Raw genomic sequence first — 14,864 nt, 5'->3', positions numbered from 1 at the left:
TAAGTTATGATGTGTATGAATTACAGACTGCACAGTTTGTTGCCACTTACTTTGCTCGATTTGACATTTTTGCCACTGGGATCAATGTTGTCACATCTGCATCTGATTTCATGTAGTCCTTCATTTCAAACACCTGTTGAATTCCCTTATGTGTCCGCAACAATACGATCAGATCCTGATCCAGGTCTTCTGATATATCGTTACGGATGTACTTTTTGATTTTCTCCAGCAAAGAGTGGTCACCCAGTTCGTGGAGAAATCTTAAGCGTAATGCACTCTGATGTGGTGTACCTTCATATAAAGTCTTTGATATATAGTTGATCATTTTCTCATTGTCTTCCTTCAATGCAAGTGTTGTGCTTTGTGACTGTGACTTTGTTATCCAACCCATGAACTTGTTAACAATATCCTGATTCGACTTCTCACAGAGACTGAGGAGAAATATCACAAAAGTGTCAAGATGTCCTGTTTTGAGTCCTTTTTTCTTTAAGACCCTTTTCACTGCAGACTTCTGGACATCAAATAACGTTGGCTTTGCTATCCATTTCATACTAGTTGGTTCCTGAATTAGATTCTTCTTGTCACGTGCAAATGATAAGATGACATACATAGCTGCAAGAAACTCTTGAATGCAGGGATGAAAAAAACGAAACCTCTTGTGGTCCGAGTGGATGATCTGACTGCTCTGTATGTCTGACTCTGGGCATATCCCAGAGAATACAACATAGTCATCAGCCTCAATGTTACAGGCTTTCAGATTCTTTTCATCAAAGTCTTTTTCATCCTTTTTGAGTAGGTCCCATGCAAGCTTCCCCAGGTTGAGTAGTATCTTTTCTTCTACATTGGTGTCTCGTTTTTGTTTCAGCTGGTTGATGTGCTTGTACAGGAAGTTTCCTAATAGCCCAGTCCAGCTTCTGAAGGGCTTTTCTGTGTCTTGCAGCACCTTGGACAAAATCTGGCAGAAGGCTGGGATGTCGCACAAGACACTGAGGGATCTTGACTTGTGCAGGTATGAGATCACCTCTTCAGCCTTCCCATCATGTCCGATATGGATCTTTTTGAAATACTCCTCCTTTTGTTGGTCGTTAAAACCCTTCAGCTCAGTCAACATGTAGACAATGTCTGGAAGCTGACTGACTGCTGCTGGTTGTGAGGTGATCCAGAGGAGTGCACTTCCCAGAAGATTTCTCTTGAGGAGGTTGACCAGCAGCACATCCACAGAGGCTTCAGTCTCTACATTCTTAAAGACCTCACTTTTGAAGTCAAGAGAAGAATCATACTCATTTAATCCATCCAAAATAATGACCGTCTTGTATTGGTTTTGGGGATCCAGAAAATACTTTTTAATATCGGGGAAAAATTCTTGAAGCAAACTAAACAGACTCATGGTTTTTTGCTTTTTGTTAAAGTTCCGAAATGGAATTGGAAATACAAAGTCCACATCTTGATTGGAGTTTCCTTCCACCCAATCAAGAATGAACTTCTGCACAGACACTGTCTTGCCCATTCCACTGATTCCTCTGGTCAACACAGTTCTTTCGCCATGTTTGAATATATCTGTGCATTTGATTTGTTTATTTTGATTTGATCCGCCAGATATTATGGTGATATCTCGGTCTGTGTAGATGTCATTGAATGCCATATGTCCTTGATTGGCGCCATGGACATTCTCATAGCTCTCCTTCAGAGAGCTCTTAAGCACTTTTCGGAATTCCTCTGACAAATATAAATGTAAAAAAAAACAATGAACGAAGCAGAATTGTATCAATTATGAATCAATCATGGCTTCTGAGTTTAGCATATTTTTATTGATTTGGATGAGCTTGTTGAGCCCAGTACTGTATACTGGGCAGGGTTTCCGTTGTCCGGTAATTACCGGACTGTGAAAAAGATCGGGTGTTCTTTTCCTGTCTCACCTCCGTGTTCTCCGAGGTCTGCTACGCACCTCCCTGAACTATGAAACAGCGTTCATTCATTCATTCATTCATTCATTCACTTATATGCGCAAATAGCGCGCTGGTCGCGTCTCCCCTTCGCATACATCCCAGCTAACAATTTATGTTTCCCAAAACGTTTTGGGAACCATAGTTTTTGGTTTCGGGAACGTTCGTTTTTGGTTCCCAAACGTTCTCCGAAGGTTATTTTTTGAGTAAGTTTTGGTTCTCATGGAAAGTTTGCTGAATGTTCCGGGAACGTTAGTTCTTGGTTATATAAAACGTTCGCTGAACGTTCCCCTAACGTTATCTAAAGGTTGCAACCTTTAGAGAACCTTCCCCTAACGTTCCCTAACCGTTGCAACCTTCATAGACCTTCCACTAACGTTCCTATAAAGTTCCTATAATTCCTATAATGTTCCCTAAACGTTGCAACATTTAGGAAACGTTCCCTTCCCTAAACGTTGCAACCTTTAGGGAACCTTCCCCTAACATTGCAATATGCATACCAATTTTATTATTTCTTTAAACTACTTTAAACTGCATGAGCAGGAATGCATTATTATATATTTGCAGGAATTAATGAACAGGCAAAATTGATGGGATTTATAACTTTAATCTAAAATAATCAAAATACAAAAGGTCTAAAAATATATATAAACATCAGACTCCATGTTACCCAAGTATACTAACACAAGGAATTTGACTTTGGTAGGTGCTCTATACATTCAACAAATAGACAGACAATACAATAGAGAGTACAATAGAGACTACAATATACATTGTGACAGATACCAACACAATATACAAAACAACTATAGAAATAAGACATAATACCAATATAAGTACACATGGAGTGTGATGTAGAGTGCAAAGTAATAGTGCAAATGTAGTGTGCAAGACACATATTGGAATGACAAAGTATGTAATGTGCAGGTGAATGGTCAAAGTGGGGATGACCCCACTTATCTGCAGTTCAGGAGAGTGACGGCAGTGGGAAGAGAGCTGTTCTTGTGTCTGGTTGTTTTTGTGTGCAGGGATCTGTAGCGCCTGCCAGAGGGGAGGAAGTTAAAGAGTGTGTGTGCAGGATATGTGGAGTCTTTGGTGATGTACTCTGGGACCTAAGCGGGCAGAGACCAAGTCCTGGAGGGAGGGCATTTTGTTCCTCCTCTCCTGCAGCTCAGTGACTGTCGAGCAGGACGACAGCAATAGGTCATCGACTGGAGCAGAGGGAGGTGACTGGGAGCTCCTTAAGAGCATGAGCAGCTCATCCATCTTCTCCTCAAATGCGTCCATTCGCGGTGCCATGCGGTAACGGTTGTCCTTATTGCTATGGAAAAATGGATGGTGTTAGTTTTAGTTAGGTTAGGTTAGGTCTGGGGTAGCAAAAATCTAATTTGCTGTCTTAACGTAGGCCTACCGAAGATCACAGTTAGCCTACCACTCGAAGGCAGAGGACAAAAGTGTGTTGAGCAAAATGTCTGCATTTCAGACTTCTTCGTCCCCGGGAGAGTGCAATAATTCTCTCCCCATGTTATTTTCCCATAGCAAAAATTGCAAGATAGGCTACCGGATCTCAGCTTTTTTAAGGCAAAATTCAGAGGTTTATTCACTTGAATCGTCTATCCGATAAACTGTGTTACAAGATGGCCGCCGACAGTGTACACATTATCTACTGTATGGCCATCTCTATGGCTCTAGTGTAGCCTACATATGCAGGACTGTTCAATAGGTTATACCCACTTAAAAAGCATCACCATCTCAGTATACCCACTTAAAATAGACTAGGATACATTTGGGGTTGATCACAGTATAGCCTACCCACTACAGCTAACTACTAGCCTACATCACAGTAGCCTAGATCCAGCTACATACAGTATATCCACTAGCCTACTAGACTACACCACTGCTGCCGAGTGACTTGCCTAAAAGGACTGACTGTACACTAAAACTAATTAAAAGAAACGGTAGCCTAGTGCTATTATTTGTAACATCAACGCGAGCAGGTTAACACGATGACACAAAAACATACAATGCTGCAAAACATAACACGTTGAGAACAGCAGCAAACAGAGACGAACGAGCAATGTGCTCTGGTAAATTACAAACTTGGCAGAATCGGAAAATAACAAAGCCCTACAAGTGAAAGGACTTAAGGTTAAACCTCAAACGCTTGCATTACAACCACTAGGCCTACATCATGAAACTGTAACATATTTCACTTACTTTTGTGAGATTGAATTCAAGACGAGTGTAATCCATTCCAATACTTCTTCCAACAGTGTTCACGGAATCACGGAATTCAAACAGAGCCCGTTTACGGAAGTCAGGACAAGACTTCAATCGATCACCTGAAAGCAGAGGCGCTGTCTTCCCCCTACTGGCGTGGGGGTAGCCCTACGTGTAAGGGAGAGCCTGCCTGATTGAACTGAAGTGAAATGTGAAATGAAAGTGAATTTTCTTAGTTGTGAAAAGTGTTCTATTGATAGATTCTTGTTTAAAGTTCATTCACCTAATACGGTAAAAAAAAACACAAAAGTATATATTTTTTATTTAGTAAAATTGATATTAGCCTAAAATAAATATTATCTTGATATGATGTTTACCTTACTTAGATTTCATAAGACCAATCATTTGAGTGGATCTAAATCAAGTGACTGCAAACATTTTGTATGTTAGGCTACTTCAAAAACTGAAATGGAGCTTGTTTAACATTTCAAAACCGCACTCAGAACAACCAAAAAACAACCAAAGACAACCAAACGGGAACGTTGTGTGAAGGTACTGTGCAACCACAGGAGAACGTTTTAGTTGGTTGGTTCCCTTAACGTTTAGGGAACGTTAGAACCCTTAGGGAACGTTCCCTAACCATTAGTTTTTGGTTTGGTTCGAACTAACCTTTAGGGAACCATACACTAACGTTCCCGAACGTTCCCTTAACGTTTTGTGTTAGTGGGGATACACACTCGCATACATACACAACCGCACACACACAATGTTACTGATTAAAACTTCTGTGTTCCATCTCCCCGTTTGCTACAATGTAGGATCCCATTGCAGTGAAACCGTGTGCATAGTTGTGCTGTTCTGTAACATACATACTCACTTACTGATACCGACACTTTCTTTCACTGTTGCGTTTCTCCCGCCGTCTTCCGCATTCGTGATTGTCAAACAAGAGCGCACTATGCGCCAGTACTATTTAAAAGACTGTTTGGGTCATGGGAAATGGTGTGGGGGAGATCAAGTATTCTGTTTTTCGTGTGTATGTGTATAAGTATGTGTTGTCATCCATTATCCAATTCTGTGTTGCCTGCATTGCTATAGGAAACAAACTGCTGTAGATGCGGAAATGTTATGGGGAGCCATTGGTGCCAAAAGCACTTAATTGATTTGCCAGGAAATTAAGATGTGTTACCTGTAGTTGGTTTTCTCCCAAATGTTGCATTATGGGTGAGGGCACCTATACGAAGCAGTCAGTTTGTGATATGAGAGAAGGAAGTAACAGCTTGTTGTGAGGCTGTGGTGGTATGTTACTGTGTAGTGGAAAGTACTGGATTAACTGCTGGCTTATGAAAGACAATTTTCTGTTAACCCTCTAGGCGCCACAGTCGACTATAGTCGACAAGATGCGGTACTGAATAAAACGGCCGATTTAGTCAAATAGGGTGTCATATTTCGTTCGGCCTCCACTCCACTAGATGGCAGACATGTCATACTTCATCCCCGAGTCGAAAAAAGGGCACTCTTTAAACAAAACTTTCGCGCTACAGCTGCATTGAATCAGTGCATACAATACCGGAGCTAGTGTGCGTGTGAGCCACTTTGTCAGAGCGATATTGTCAACGTCAGCGAGTATTTGCATTAGATTATCGTCTAATGGCATCAAAAAAGTTTACCTGAAATGAAGTGTTGGGTCTTCAATTTGCGGACCCTGATTCTGAAGGGGAATATCTGCCTTCAGAAAATGACGGTGATTCGTTTAGTGAGGCTTCAGATGCGTCCCTGCCTTGCAATGACGCAGCTGGACAAAGTGAGAGTTTACTCCATAGTTTAGCTTACACCAAGCACAGACGTTGAATCGTTTGCCCAATGTCACTGGTGGGAATAATGTTTCACGGGTTCGGAGTGTTCATCGGGAAGTTAGCAGGGTGTTAGTGGTGTGGCGAACGAGGCTGGAGGTAGCATAATGTCCATAGAGCTAGCTTCTGTCTTCTGAACGTGCCTCTCCACAATCGCGGCGACAGTAACGTGGTGGAGCCTTTGTCTAATGCCACTGGGTATGTTAGACGAGGTTGAAGTGCTCATAGGACAGTTAGGGGGGAACGTAGTGGCAGTATGGGGAGTCGCAATGAGAATGACAGTAGGCCTAGTCCGAAGCTGGGCGCAAATTCTCTCCACACTGGCCAGGCAGATCTGGCCGTGCTGCTCGCATGGTGGAGGTGGTGACACGCTCTCTCCCTCTCCCACACACACACACACACACATTAGGTCATGCATAGTCTATCACAAGATGATGGGAATGTGGCCCTGTATGTATAGGGATAGGGAGTCATTATCTCTACAGCAAAAGGCCTGCTACAAAAAAAAAAAAAAAGTCAGCCATTTATTAGTAATGATTTACACTGTTGATTTGCTATCTATTTCCCTGCTCATTTAGGACATACACTATGTGTTCCTTTTGTGTGTTCATGTCCTTGTGATGTGTGTGTCTTTGTCAGCTAAGAAAAAACAAAAAAACATCAACAAAACAACAAAAAAAAAAAAAAAATACTAACATTGTCTCTTGTCTTGTCTCGTCATCTCACTCCTGATCTGTGCCTTGCCTTGGCAAATGAGCTTTTGAACTAAACAGGTCTTGTCTACTTGTGTTTGTGTGTCATCTGAATAATATATATGTGCCCCATACATGGAATCAGAGTGCCTACTGTATGTAGTAAATGGAAAATCTCTACAGCAAAAGGCCAGTCTACCGCTACATGCATTTGGTTTGTTTCTGCCATTTATTAGTAATGATTTACACAGTTTGTTCACTACTTACTATTTACCTGAGCATTCAGTATTGTGCAATATAGCATACAGAAGGTGAGGGACATTTTGGGGGGAAAGAAGTGGTGCATTTTATCATTCAAACATGCGACTTTTCATGAAAATTCTATAATCCAAGATGGCTGCCACCATATGACGTCATAATATGCAAATTAGATATAAACATTTAATCCCTACATAAACTTTGGGTCATCCTTAATATTTCTCTAATTTACAGAAAGTCTGTATCTCTTATCACTTTTAAGATATAGCCTTTTGAAATGAAGATGTCAAAATCGAACGTTTCGAAAAAAAACCTCTGGTGCCTAAAGGGTTAAGTATTGTCAAGGACAATTTTTTGTTGGATTTATATCCACGTTGCATTTCAAATAGGAAGCGCACGCGGCTTAAAACGTCCATGTTAAACAACGAACAAATGAGTGAGGCGGTTCAAACATGGCCAGGCCCAGGCAGACTAGCCTTGAAAGTTTTTTCAGAGGCCAGACGCGATGGATGAGGATAAATTGGTAACGTCTGAAGCCTCAGATGTCCGGTCAACTCCACCACCACCAGATAAAAAGTAGAGGTGTCGGTATCTGTCGGAATCAGTGACATTGGAAGTGGAGTTGCGGGGGATGCGGCCGCTCCAAGACACTGTCATTCTCCGTGTACACTGGACATGCAAAGTGTTCTTTACCCAAAGCATACAGTAGGCCTATGCGTTCTCTGTCTATGATCTGCAGGGTTAGGGCCTTCTCGACGAGGCGATTACTGGTCCGCGGATAATTTCTGGCACAATTAAACGGTATCATTGAACTGCGGCCGAAAGAAAAAGAAGCTAAACATTTCCCAGAATAGGAAACATTTCTTAATTTATTGTTATCAAATAAAGAGGCATAGCATTAGGGGGTAGTGGTGTGAGCGCTCATTCTTGTGTGTGCGCATCTGTGTAAGTTAAACAGTCACCACTGGAGATAACGTGGGTAGCAGCAACAAACAACGTAGCCTTTTTAAAACAACGAACGAAGCGGACTCTTGCTGTCTTGACCGGCATATCATCAAAATGTCCGGAAAACGAAACCTCTCCATTTTTTTTAGCGGAAACTCTGATACTGGGTCTGTTCAAAACGGAAGACAGCTGCCTGTTGCCCTGCCTACAGTACATAGAGAGCTGTCTCATGACTTTGGATTAAATGCATTTTTTAAAAATGAGCGTACCACTCTAGAATCTTTGGTTAACACCAGGGTTCTAAATTAACACCCGCCAACCCACCAAAAGCGGGTGTTTGGCGGGTGTTAATAAAAACTTACTAGCCAGTTTGGCCGGTGATATGAGGCATTACATGCATGATACATAAGGCTCTGTTCTCTGTAATTTATCCCGCTGGCAGTACTTCCTACATTTCCCATGAACACTGTGCCGTAATGCTGTGTGATGACGTTTCATACGCCCATTGGCTGCGAGCAGTTTGCAGTGAAACCAGCACAAGGGACCATGGAAATGACCAGAGCGTCTACTAGAAAACTGGTTTTCACTCTTGTCAGAGAAAGTTGTCAACTCAACAATGTCAACATGCAGCAACAGAATGTTACATAAAGATGATACTTTTGGGTCCTTTCCATTGAAATCCACTTGAACGTACGTATGCTAGTTCCAGGTTCCAGCTGGCTTGTCATTGTTGATGATAATTGATATGTCCTTTTTAAGAAACTTATAAAATGAAATCATGAAGGCAAAAAAATAGTGGAAATTCTAATTTTAGAAAGTTACCAGCCACATTGGCTGGTGATCAAAAAAGTCCATTTAGAACCCTGTTCCTAACTCTATAGAACCAAAATATTAACACTATGGTATGACTTTAGCAAAAGCCTGAGGTTAAACTAAATAAGCTTACGTAAGCTAGCAGGCTAACAGTATAAATTAGTTTTACGGGTGGCAAATATATCAGACTAGACACTATTAATGGTTATAACAATGGTATTATATAATCTACCCCTGTTGTTAAAAACCTTGGCATTCAGCTTGACTCCACCCTTATCCTCATATCAAATCACTCACTAAGACTGCCTTCTTTCACCTCCGTAACATTGCCCGCCTCCAACCCTTCCTCTCTGTTAGTGATGCACAGACTTTTCGTTCACTCCTTCACTATGTCCCGTCTAGATTACTGCAACTCACTTTTCCTTGGTCTCCCCACTAAAACCCTTCAAAGACTACAATATATTCAAAACTCTGCAGCCAGGCTCCTCACCCATAAAAGACGATCAGCACACATCACCACCATTCTCCATCAACTCCATTGGAAACCAGTTCCGTCCCGGATCAAATACAAAGTACAACTACTGACCTTGAAAAGCCCTCCATAACCTTGCTTCCCCCTACATCCGCAACCTCCTGACCCCTTACACTCCTTCCCGCTCACTCAGATCCTCTGACCAAAACCTCTATCCCCCGCTCCAGACTCTCCACCCTGGGTGGCAGGTCCTTCAGTGCCTTGGCCCCCAAACTCTGGAACTCCCTCCCCCAACCTCTTTGTGCCTGTCCTTCTCTTCATTTCTTCAAAGCACATCTCAAGACCTTTCTGTTTAATGATCACTTCTCCTCCACACCCAACACATAGCTCCATTCAGATAACTTGTCTTTGTTGTATTGTTTTGTTTGTTTGTTATTGTGTTGCCTTCCTACTATGTAAAGCGACCTTGGGTTTGAGAAAGGCACATAAAATAAACATATTATTATTATTATTATTATCAGATAATACATTGTTTATTTCTCATCTCAAATCTGCAAATCTAAGCAAAATAATGCCATTTTTGTTTACTTTTCACAGCTGTTTCAGATGTTGCCGCAAAGGATTATTTACTTATATCAATGGTCCTTGAGATGCTTATACAACTTGATTAGAGTCCACATCTGCCTAAAGGAATTCATTGGACATTATTAGGAGAGACACACATCTGTCTATGTCTAGGGTCTTACACCATGTCCTAACATATTGAACATTGGGGAGGGATTATTGAGGGATTGGGGAGGTGGGTTGTGCCTTAGACTGTTTAGAGATTGTGTGTGACTGTTGGGGGTGGTGGGTGTTTGGATTGTGGGGGCAATAGACAGGAAAACTATTAACTTGTGCCAAATAGATATTTTAGTAACGATTTACAAATATTAACAAAGGGTTAGGTAATGACTAGTTTGCTATTATAGCACCTTATTATATAAAGTGTTACCAACGGGCCTACTGGGCCCAGGCCCATGGGCTCAGGGGGCCCTGAAGCTCAAGCCTCTGTGTGAAGTCACTACTACGTTCTCCAACCCTGATATCTGAATAAGAAGCCCCTGTCCTCAGGGCTTCTCCTCAGTTATAATTCTATTATAATATCATATAATTCTATATAATATCATTCTGACTTTTTGCCAGACAGTACGTTTACATGCACAGTTAAGTCGAGCTACAACAGCTCAGCTAGGGGATTTGACTAGACCATTGGACCAAACGGCACACATTCCCCAAACTTCCATTTAAGCTTCATTAGCTTAGCAGACGATATACAACTATACCTTTCTATAAAACCGATTAATTAACTCCGTTAGCCAAACTTGACACATGTATAAGAGACATAAAGACATGGATGACAAATAATTTCCTGCTTTTGAACTCCGATAAAACAGAAGTCATGGTATCCTCATCCTCAAGTGTTAAAAATCTAGCAGTTACAATTGACCAAGACCTATCACTAAATAATCACATAAAACAGATTACCAAAACTTCATTTTATCATTTAACCCTAGAACCCGATTGACGCAAAGTGCGTCAACAAAACACACCCTTTCTTCTCTGTGAAATTGCTCCGGAACTGTTCATCGCAGCGAGATGAAACCTTTATTGCATGACAGAGCAGAAGTGGGGCTTTCCAAAGAGACTATACACTTGTCTGTACGATCAAGTATGAAAATAAAATAAAAAATCATGAAATTAAATCAAATTGCATCATATTTACAGTCTATACTTCTCTCCGTTCACCTGCGCACCCATTACTCTGTTTGAATTACTCGCGAACCCGTGATCGCATATGGCAAGCATATCAGATAAAAGAGGGGGCACAGGGCTATCCCATTGGTACCATGTTTATCGATCCTTCTGGCTTAGCTGCACACCCATTACTCTCGTTTGAATTACTCGCAGACCCGTGATCGGATAGATATGCCACGCATGTCAGATGAAAGAGGAGACGCAGAGCTATCATTTGATACCAAGTACATCATTCTGGGTTATAAAACAGACGAAGTGACTTCATATACTTACCCCACTTTTTTGTCTGTTCTTGTGGCAAAGCATGTTTATAATCCAACGCTATCGTGTGTTTCTCTATGGCAAAGCATAATCCGGTTTTGAGATCCTAGCAAATTCCTGCATGGCATCCAATTCAAGGCTCACATTGCATCCCAATTTGTTCAACAAAGAAACACCTTTTTTGCCTTTACTTTGTTCATGGCAATTCAGTAAAAAGTTGAGAATCATTATGAGTGCATAGGCACGCAGGCTATCAAGCAACCTCGGGTCAAGTCAGGTCAGATCAGTTCGTGTCACAGATATGGAGCGCAGAAAGGTAATTTTTCATCACTAAATAAAAAATGGCATTTATTTCCGTAAATCACACACCACATATTTCTGTAAATTGCTCAGCCCCAGAGTATCCCTCCAACATGGCAATTATATTGCCCGATTCAGGACATTCTGCCCTACACACATATGAAATGCATGTAGAGCTATGAGCTTGCTGTGGTGAGATACATGTCGAAAAATAAGAATTTTTATAATACGTTTTTTATATTTTAATTCTTTAAAAATCTACAATGCTAGTACTAATACATGGACTGATGGCAGATCTGGATAGCCTAGACTCTGCTGAAAAAAACAATATACAATATTTGTGTGTGGCACTTACAATGACCAGAATAAATCCTTATGAATAAAGGTAGTGAAAATGCCCTAAAAACAGGGTTCTAAGGGTTAAGGAACATTTCAAGGATAAGGAAGTCTTTATCCTTACCAGACGCTGAGAAATTAATCCATGCTTTTGTCACCTCAAGGATTGATTATTGCAATGCTCTATACCCTGGCTGCAATAACACCTGTCTAAAGAGCTTACGGCTTATACAAAATGCAGCTGCTCGCTCCCTAGAACTAAACAATATTAACATATTTCCCCTATCCTGACATCTCTACACTGGCTGCCTGTTAAAAGTCGCATTGACTTCAAAACTATTACTTCTAACATACAAAGCCATTAATGGCCAGGCAACAGAATATTTTAAAAATCTCCTAGTCCCATATAACCCACCCAGACCGCTATGATCACAGAATACTGGCCTTCTTGTAATTCCAAGAATCTCAAAGACTACAGTAGGAGGCAGAGCTTTCAGCTATCGTGCACCCCTCCTCTGGAATAATCTCCCTTCCTCAGACACCCTCCCTATTTTCAAGTCTAGACTTAAAACATACCTCTTTACTGCCTGGATTACTGCACGGGCCTACCGGGCCCAGGCCCAGGGGCCCAAGGGGTCAGGGGGCCCTGAAGCCCAAGCCTTTGCATGGAATCATTGCCTCAATATCAACAAATCAGGATGTAGGCTATGAATCTGATGGAATTTAGTATTGGCCATCCCCAAAATGCACCAGAATAAAAGGAAATCACATCAAACAAATTAAAAACTTTCTGGGGGAGGACCCCCAAACCACATATACGAAAATAAGTGGGGGGCCCTTAATACATCTGGGCCCAGGGGCCCGAAAGTTCATAATCCGCCCATGACTGCCTCCCATAGTTAGGTATGGTGCGGTGTGGAACTTCAGCCACCTCAGGGATTTTTGGAATGGACCACCCTGCTGAGTCCTCGTGTGACTGGCACCCCAGTCATGCGTGCGATGGTGCTCAAGCTGTGGTCCTCAAGCTGTGGTGTTTGCTGTTTGGTTTATTGCCTCGGCTAATGTGACCATTGACAGTTTATGAAGTTCCTCTGTCAAAGGTAGAGAGGTTGGAAAAAATGATCAACTCCTTTGTCAGAAAATGGCTCGGAGTCCCACGCTGCTTAAGCAGTGTAGCCTTGTATGGGAAGAGCATTGCAGAGTTGCCAATATCTAGTCTGACAGAGGAATTTAAGTGTGCTAAGACTAGATTGGACATTACTCCAATCAGGTGGAGTCACTTTAAGTCAATGGTTTGGTGAGGATGATAAATGCATACTTTGCTCGTGTGTGGGCAGTCTCCACCATATCCTATCAGGGTGCAAGGTAAGTCTCATCCAGGGGTGGTATATGTGGCGTCATAACCAGGTATTGAAATGTGTGGCAGCGGCAATAGAGGATAAAAGGAGAGAAGTCAATTCATTAGCAGCTAGTAAAGGGGTAAGGCAAATTAACTTTGTACGTCAGGGGGATAAACCTCGTTCCGCGAAGGCCAGGTGTAAAACCGGCCAGTTGGAAAATGGAGCGGGCTGCAGTCGTGGGCCTAACTTAACGAAACATCGGTGAATGAGGGTGCCCACTTGATAACCCCAATGACATGATGCCGCATACTATATACTGCTGTTGGATGGGCCATTTGTCTTGTGTTTGTCTTGTGACCATTTGTTGGTAGATTTGTGGGTAACGTGCTTTTTAAAGTTAATTTGAGTAGCTACTGAATGTGATTTTACCTTGGATTTTGGCACAACGGATTTTAACATCTAATCCCGTGTTTTAATGTAATTGACCATACCTGCAATGGTGTCGACTATCCCTCACCATGCCTTAGTTATGCTGCTATAGCATAGTGCTGTCATGGACTTTTCATGTGCCACGCCATACAACACCCCCACACACACATCTCTTCTGTCCCCTTTCTCTCTCTCTCTCCCTCTCTTGCCTATTCTCACTATGGTATACTGTAACAATATATAGTACCACTGATTACTTATTGACATTAACCATTTTGATTTTCAGTACTACTAACCCACTCTACATCTTTGGAGTTTTGGAAGTAGGCTGCAGGCAGGCAGGTGGATACATAACTGGCATGCGTAAGGTAGCCTAATGGTAAGGTAAAAGGTAAAAGCAACGACCGAAATGCAGTGTTGAAACACGTGTATAAAACATATTAAATATGCAAACACAGATCCGGTATAAACACTGGACCCCCAAAAAAAAAAAAATCTCCCGTTTTTGGAAAGCTAAATGTTGACAGGTATGCTGTAAGTGTGGACTTAGCCACACATAATGTTAGGACACATTCCATTTGAATGTCGAATAGTACCATGTTCATTATTATGTATGCCTACGTGACTTGTTTACCATATTATGCTATACTTACCTGTTACATGCTCATCAATAGTGCTACTGTTAATGTGGTGAGGTCATGCTTTGTTCAGCTAAGCTAGGTTGCTATTATAACATGTAGCAGACATGTATAGGCTATAGCTCATGTTGTAGCTTATGTTTATTTGTATTTAGCACATAGCTGATTATTGTCTTTCTTTCTATTACCTCCTGCAGAACCACACACACACACACACACACACACACACACACACACACACACACATACCCATACCCACTTACACACCCATACACATAGACCTGTTTATTGGGATTCAGCCATCTGTGGATTTCTGCAATTAACCTGTTGGAAGAACATTTTGGTGTGCACATTCTGACCGATGTCCCTCAGCGGCCACAGCTTTAAGTTGACCTCAAGATCTAGTTAATGTCCATCAGAACATGTGGAGGCTCCAGTGAAGATCTTGTGACCACTGAGGATTTGCCCAAGATGTTCCAAGATCACAGAACAACTCCACACCCTGCCGGTGCCCGGCCCCGACGTACGACAAGGCAACCAGCCTGGATGGATGACTATGCAGTCTCC

General features: G+C 41.8%; 1 protein-coding gene across 2 annotated transcripts in view; it reads right to left on the bottom strand.

The window, feature by feature from the left end:
• The window catches only part of LOC125303129 (NACHT, LRR and PYD domains-containing protein 12-like), a 90,852-nt gene that overhangs the window by 48,885 nt on the left and 27,103 nt on the right, over nucleotides 1-14,864 (bottom strand). For both annotated transcript variants that reach the window (XM_048256657.1, XM_048256656.1), the window contains one exon: nucleotides 51-1,716. In XM_048256657.1, the coding sequence (XP_048112614.1) occupies nucleotides 51-1,716 (1,666 nt within the window). The remainder of the gene's footprint in view (nucleotides 1-50; nucleotides 1,717-14,864) is intronic.

Source organism: Alosa alosa, chromosome 11 (genome assembly GCF_017589495.1).
Source record: "Alosa alosa isolate M-15738 ecotype Scorff River chromosome 11, AALO_Geno_1.1, whole genome shotgun sequence".
Taxonomy (NCBI): Eukaryota; Metazoa; Chordata; class Actinopteri; order Clupeiformes; family Clupeidae; genus Alosa; species Alosa alosa.
Note: the sequence above shows the minus strand (reverse complement) of the source record. Positions and strands in the feature narration are given on the sequence as shown.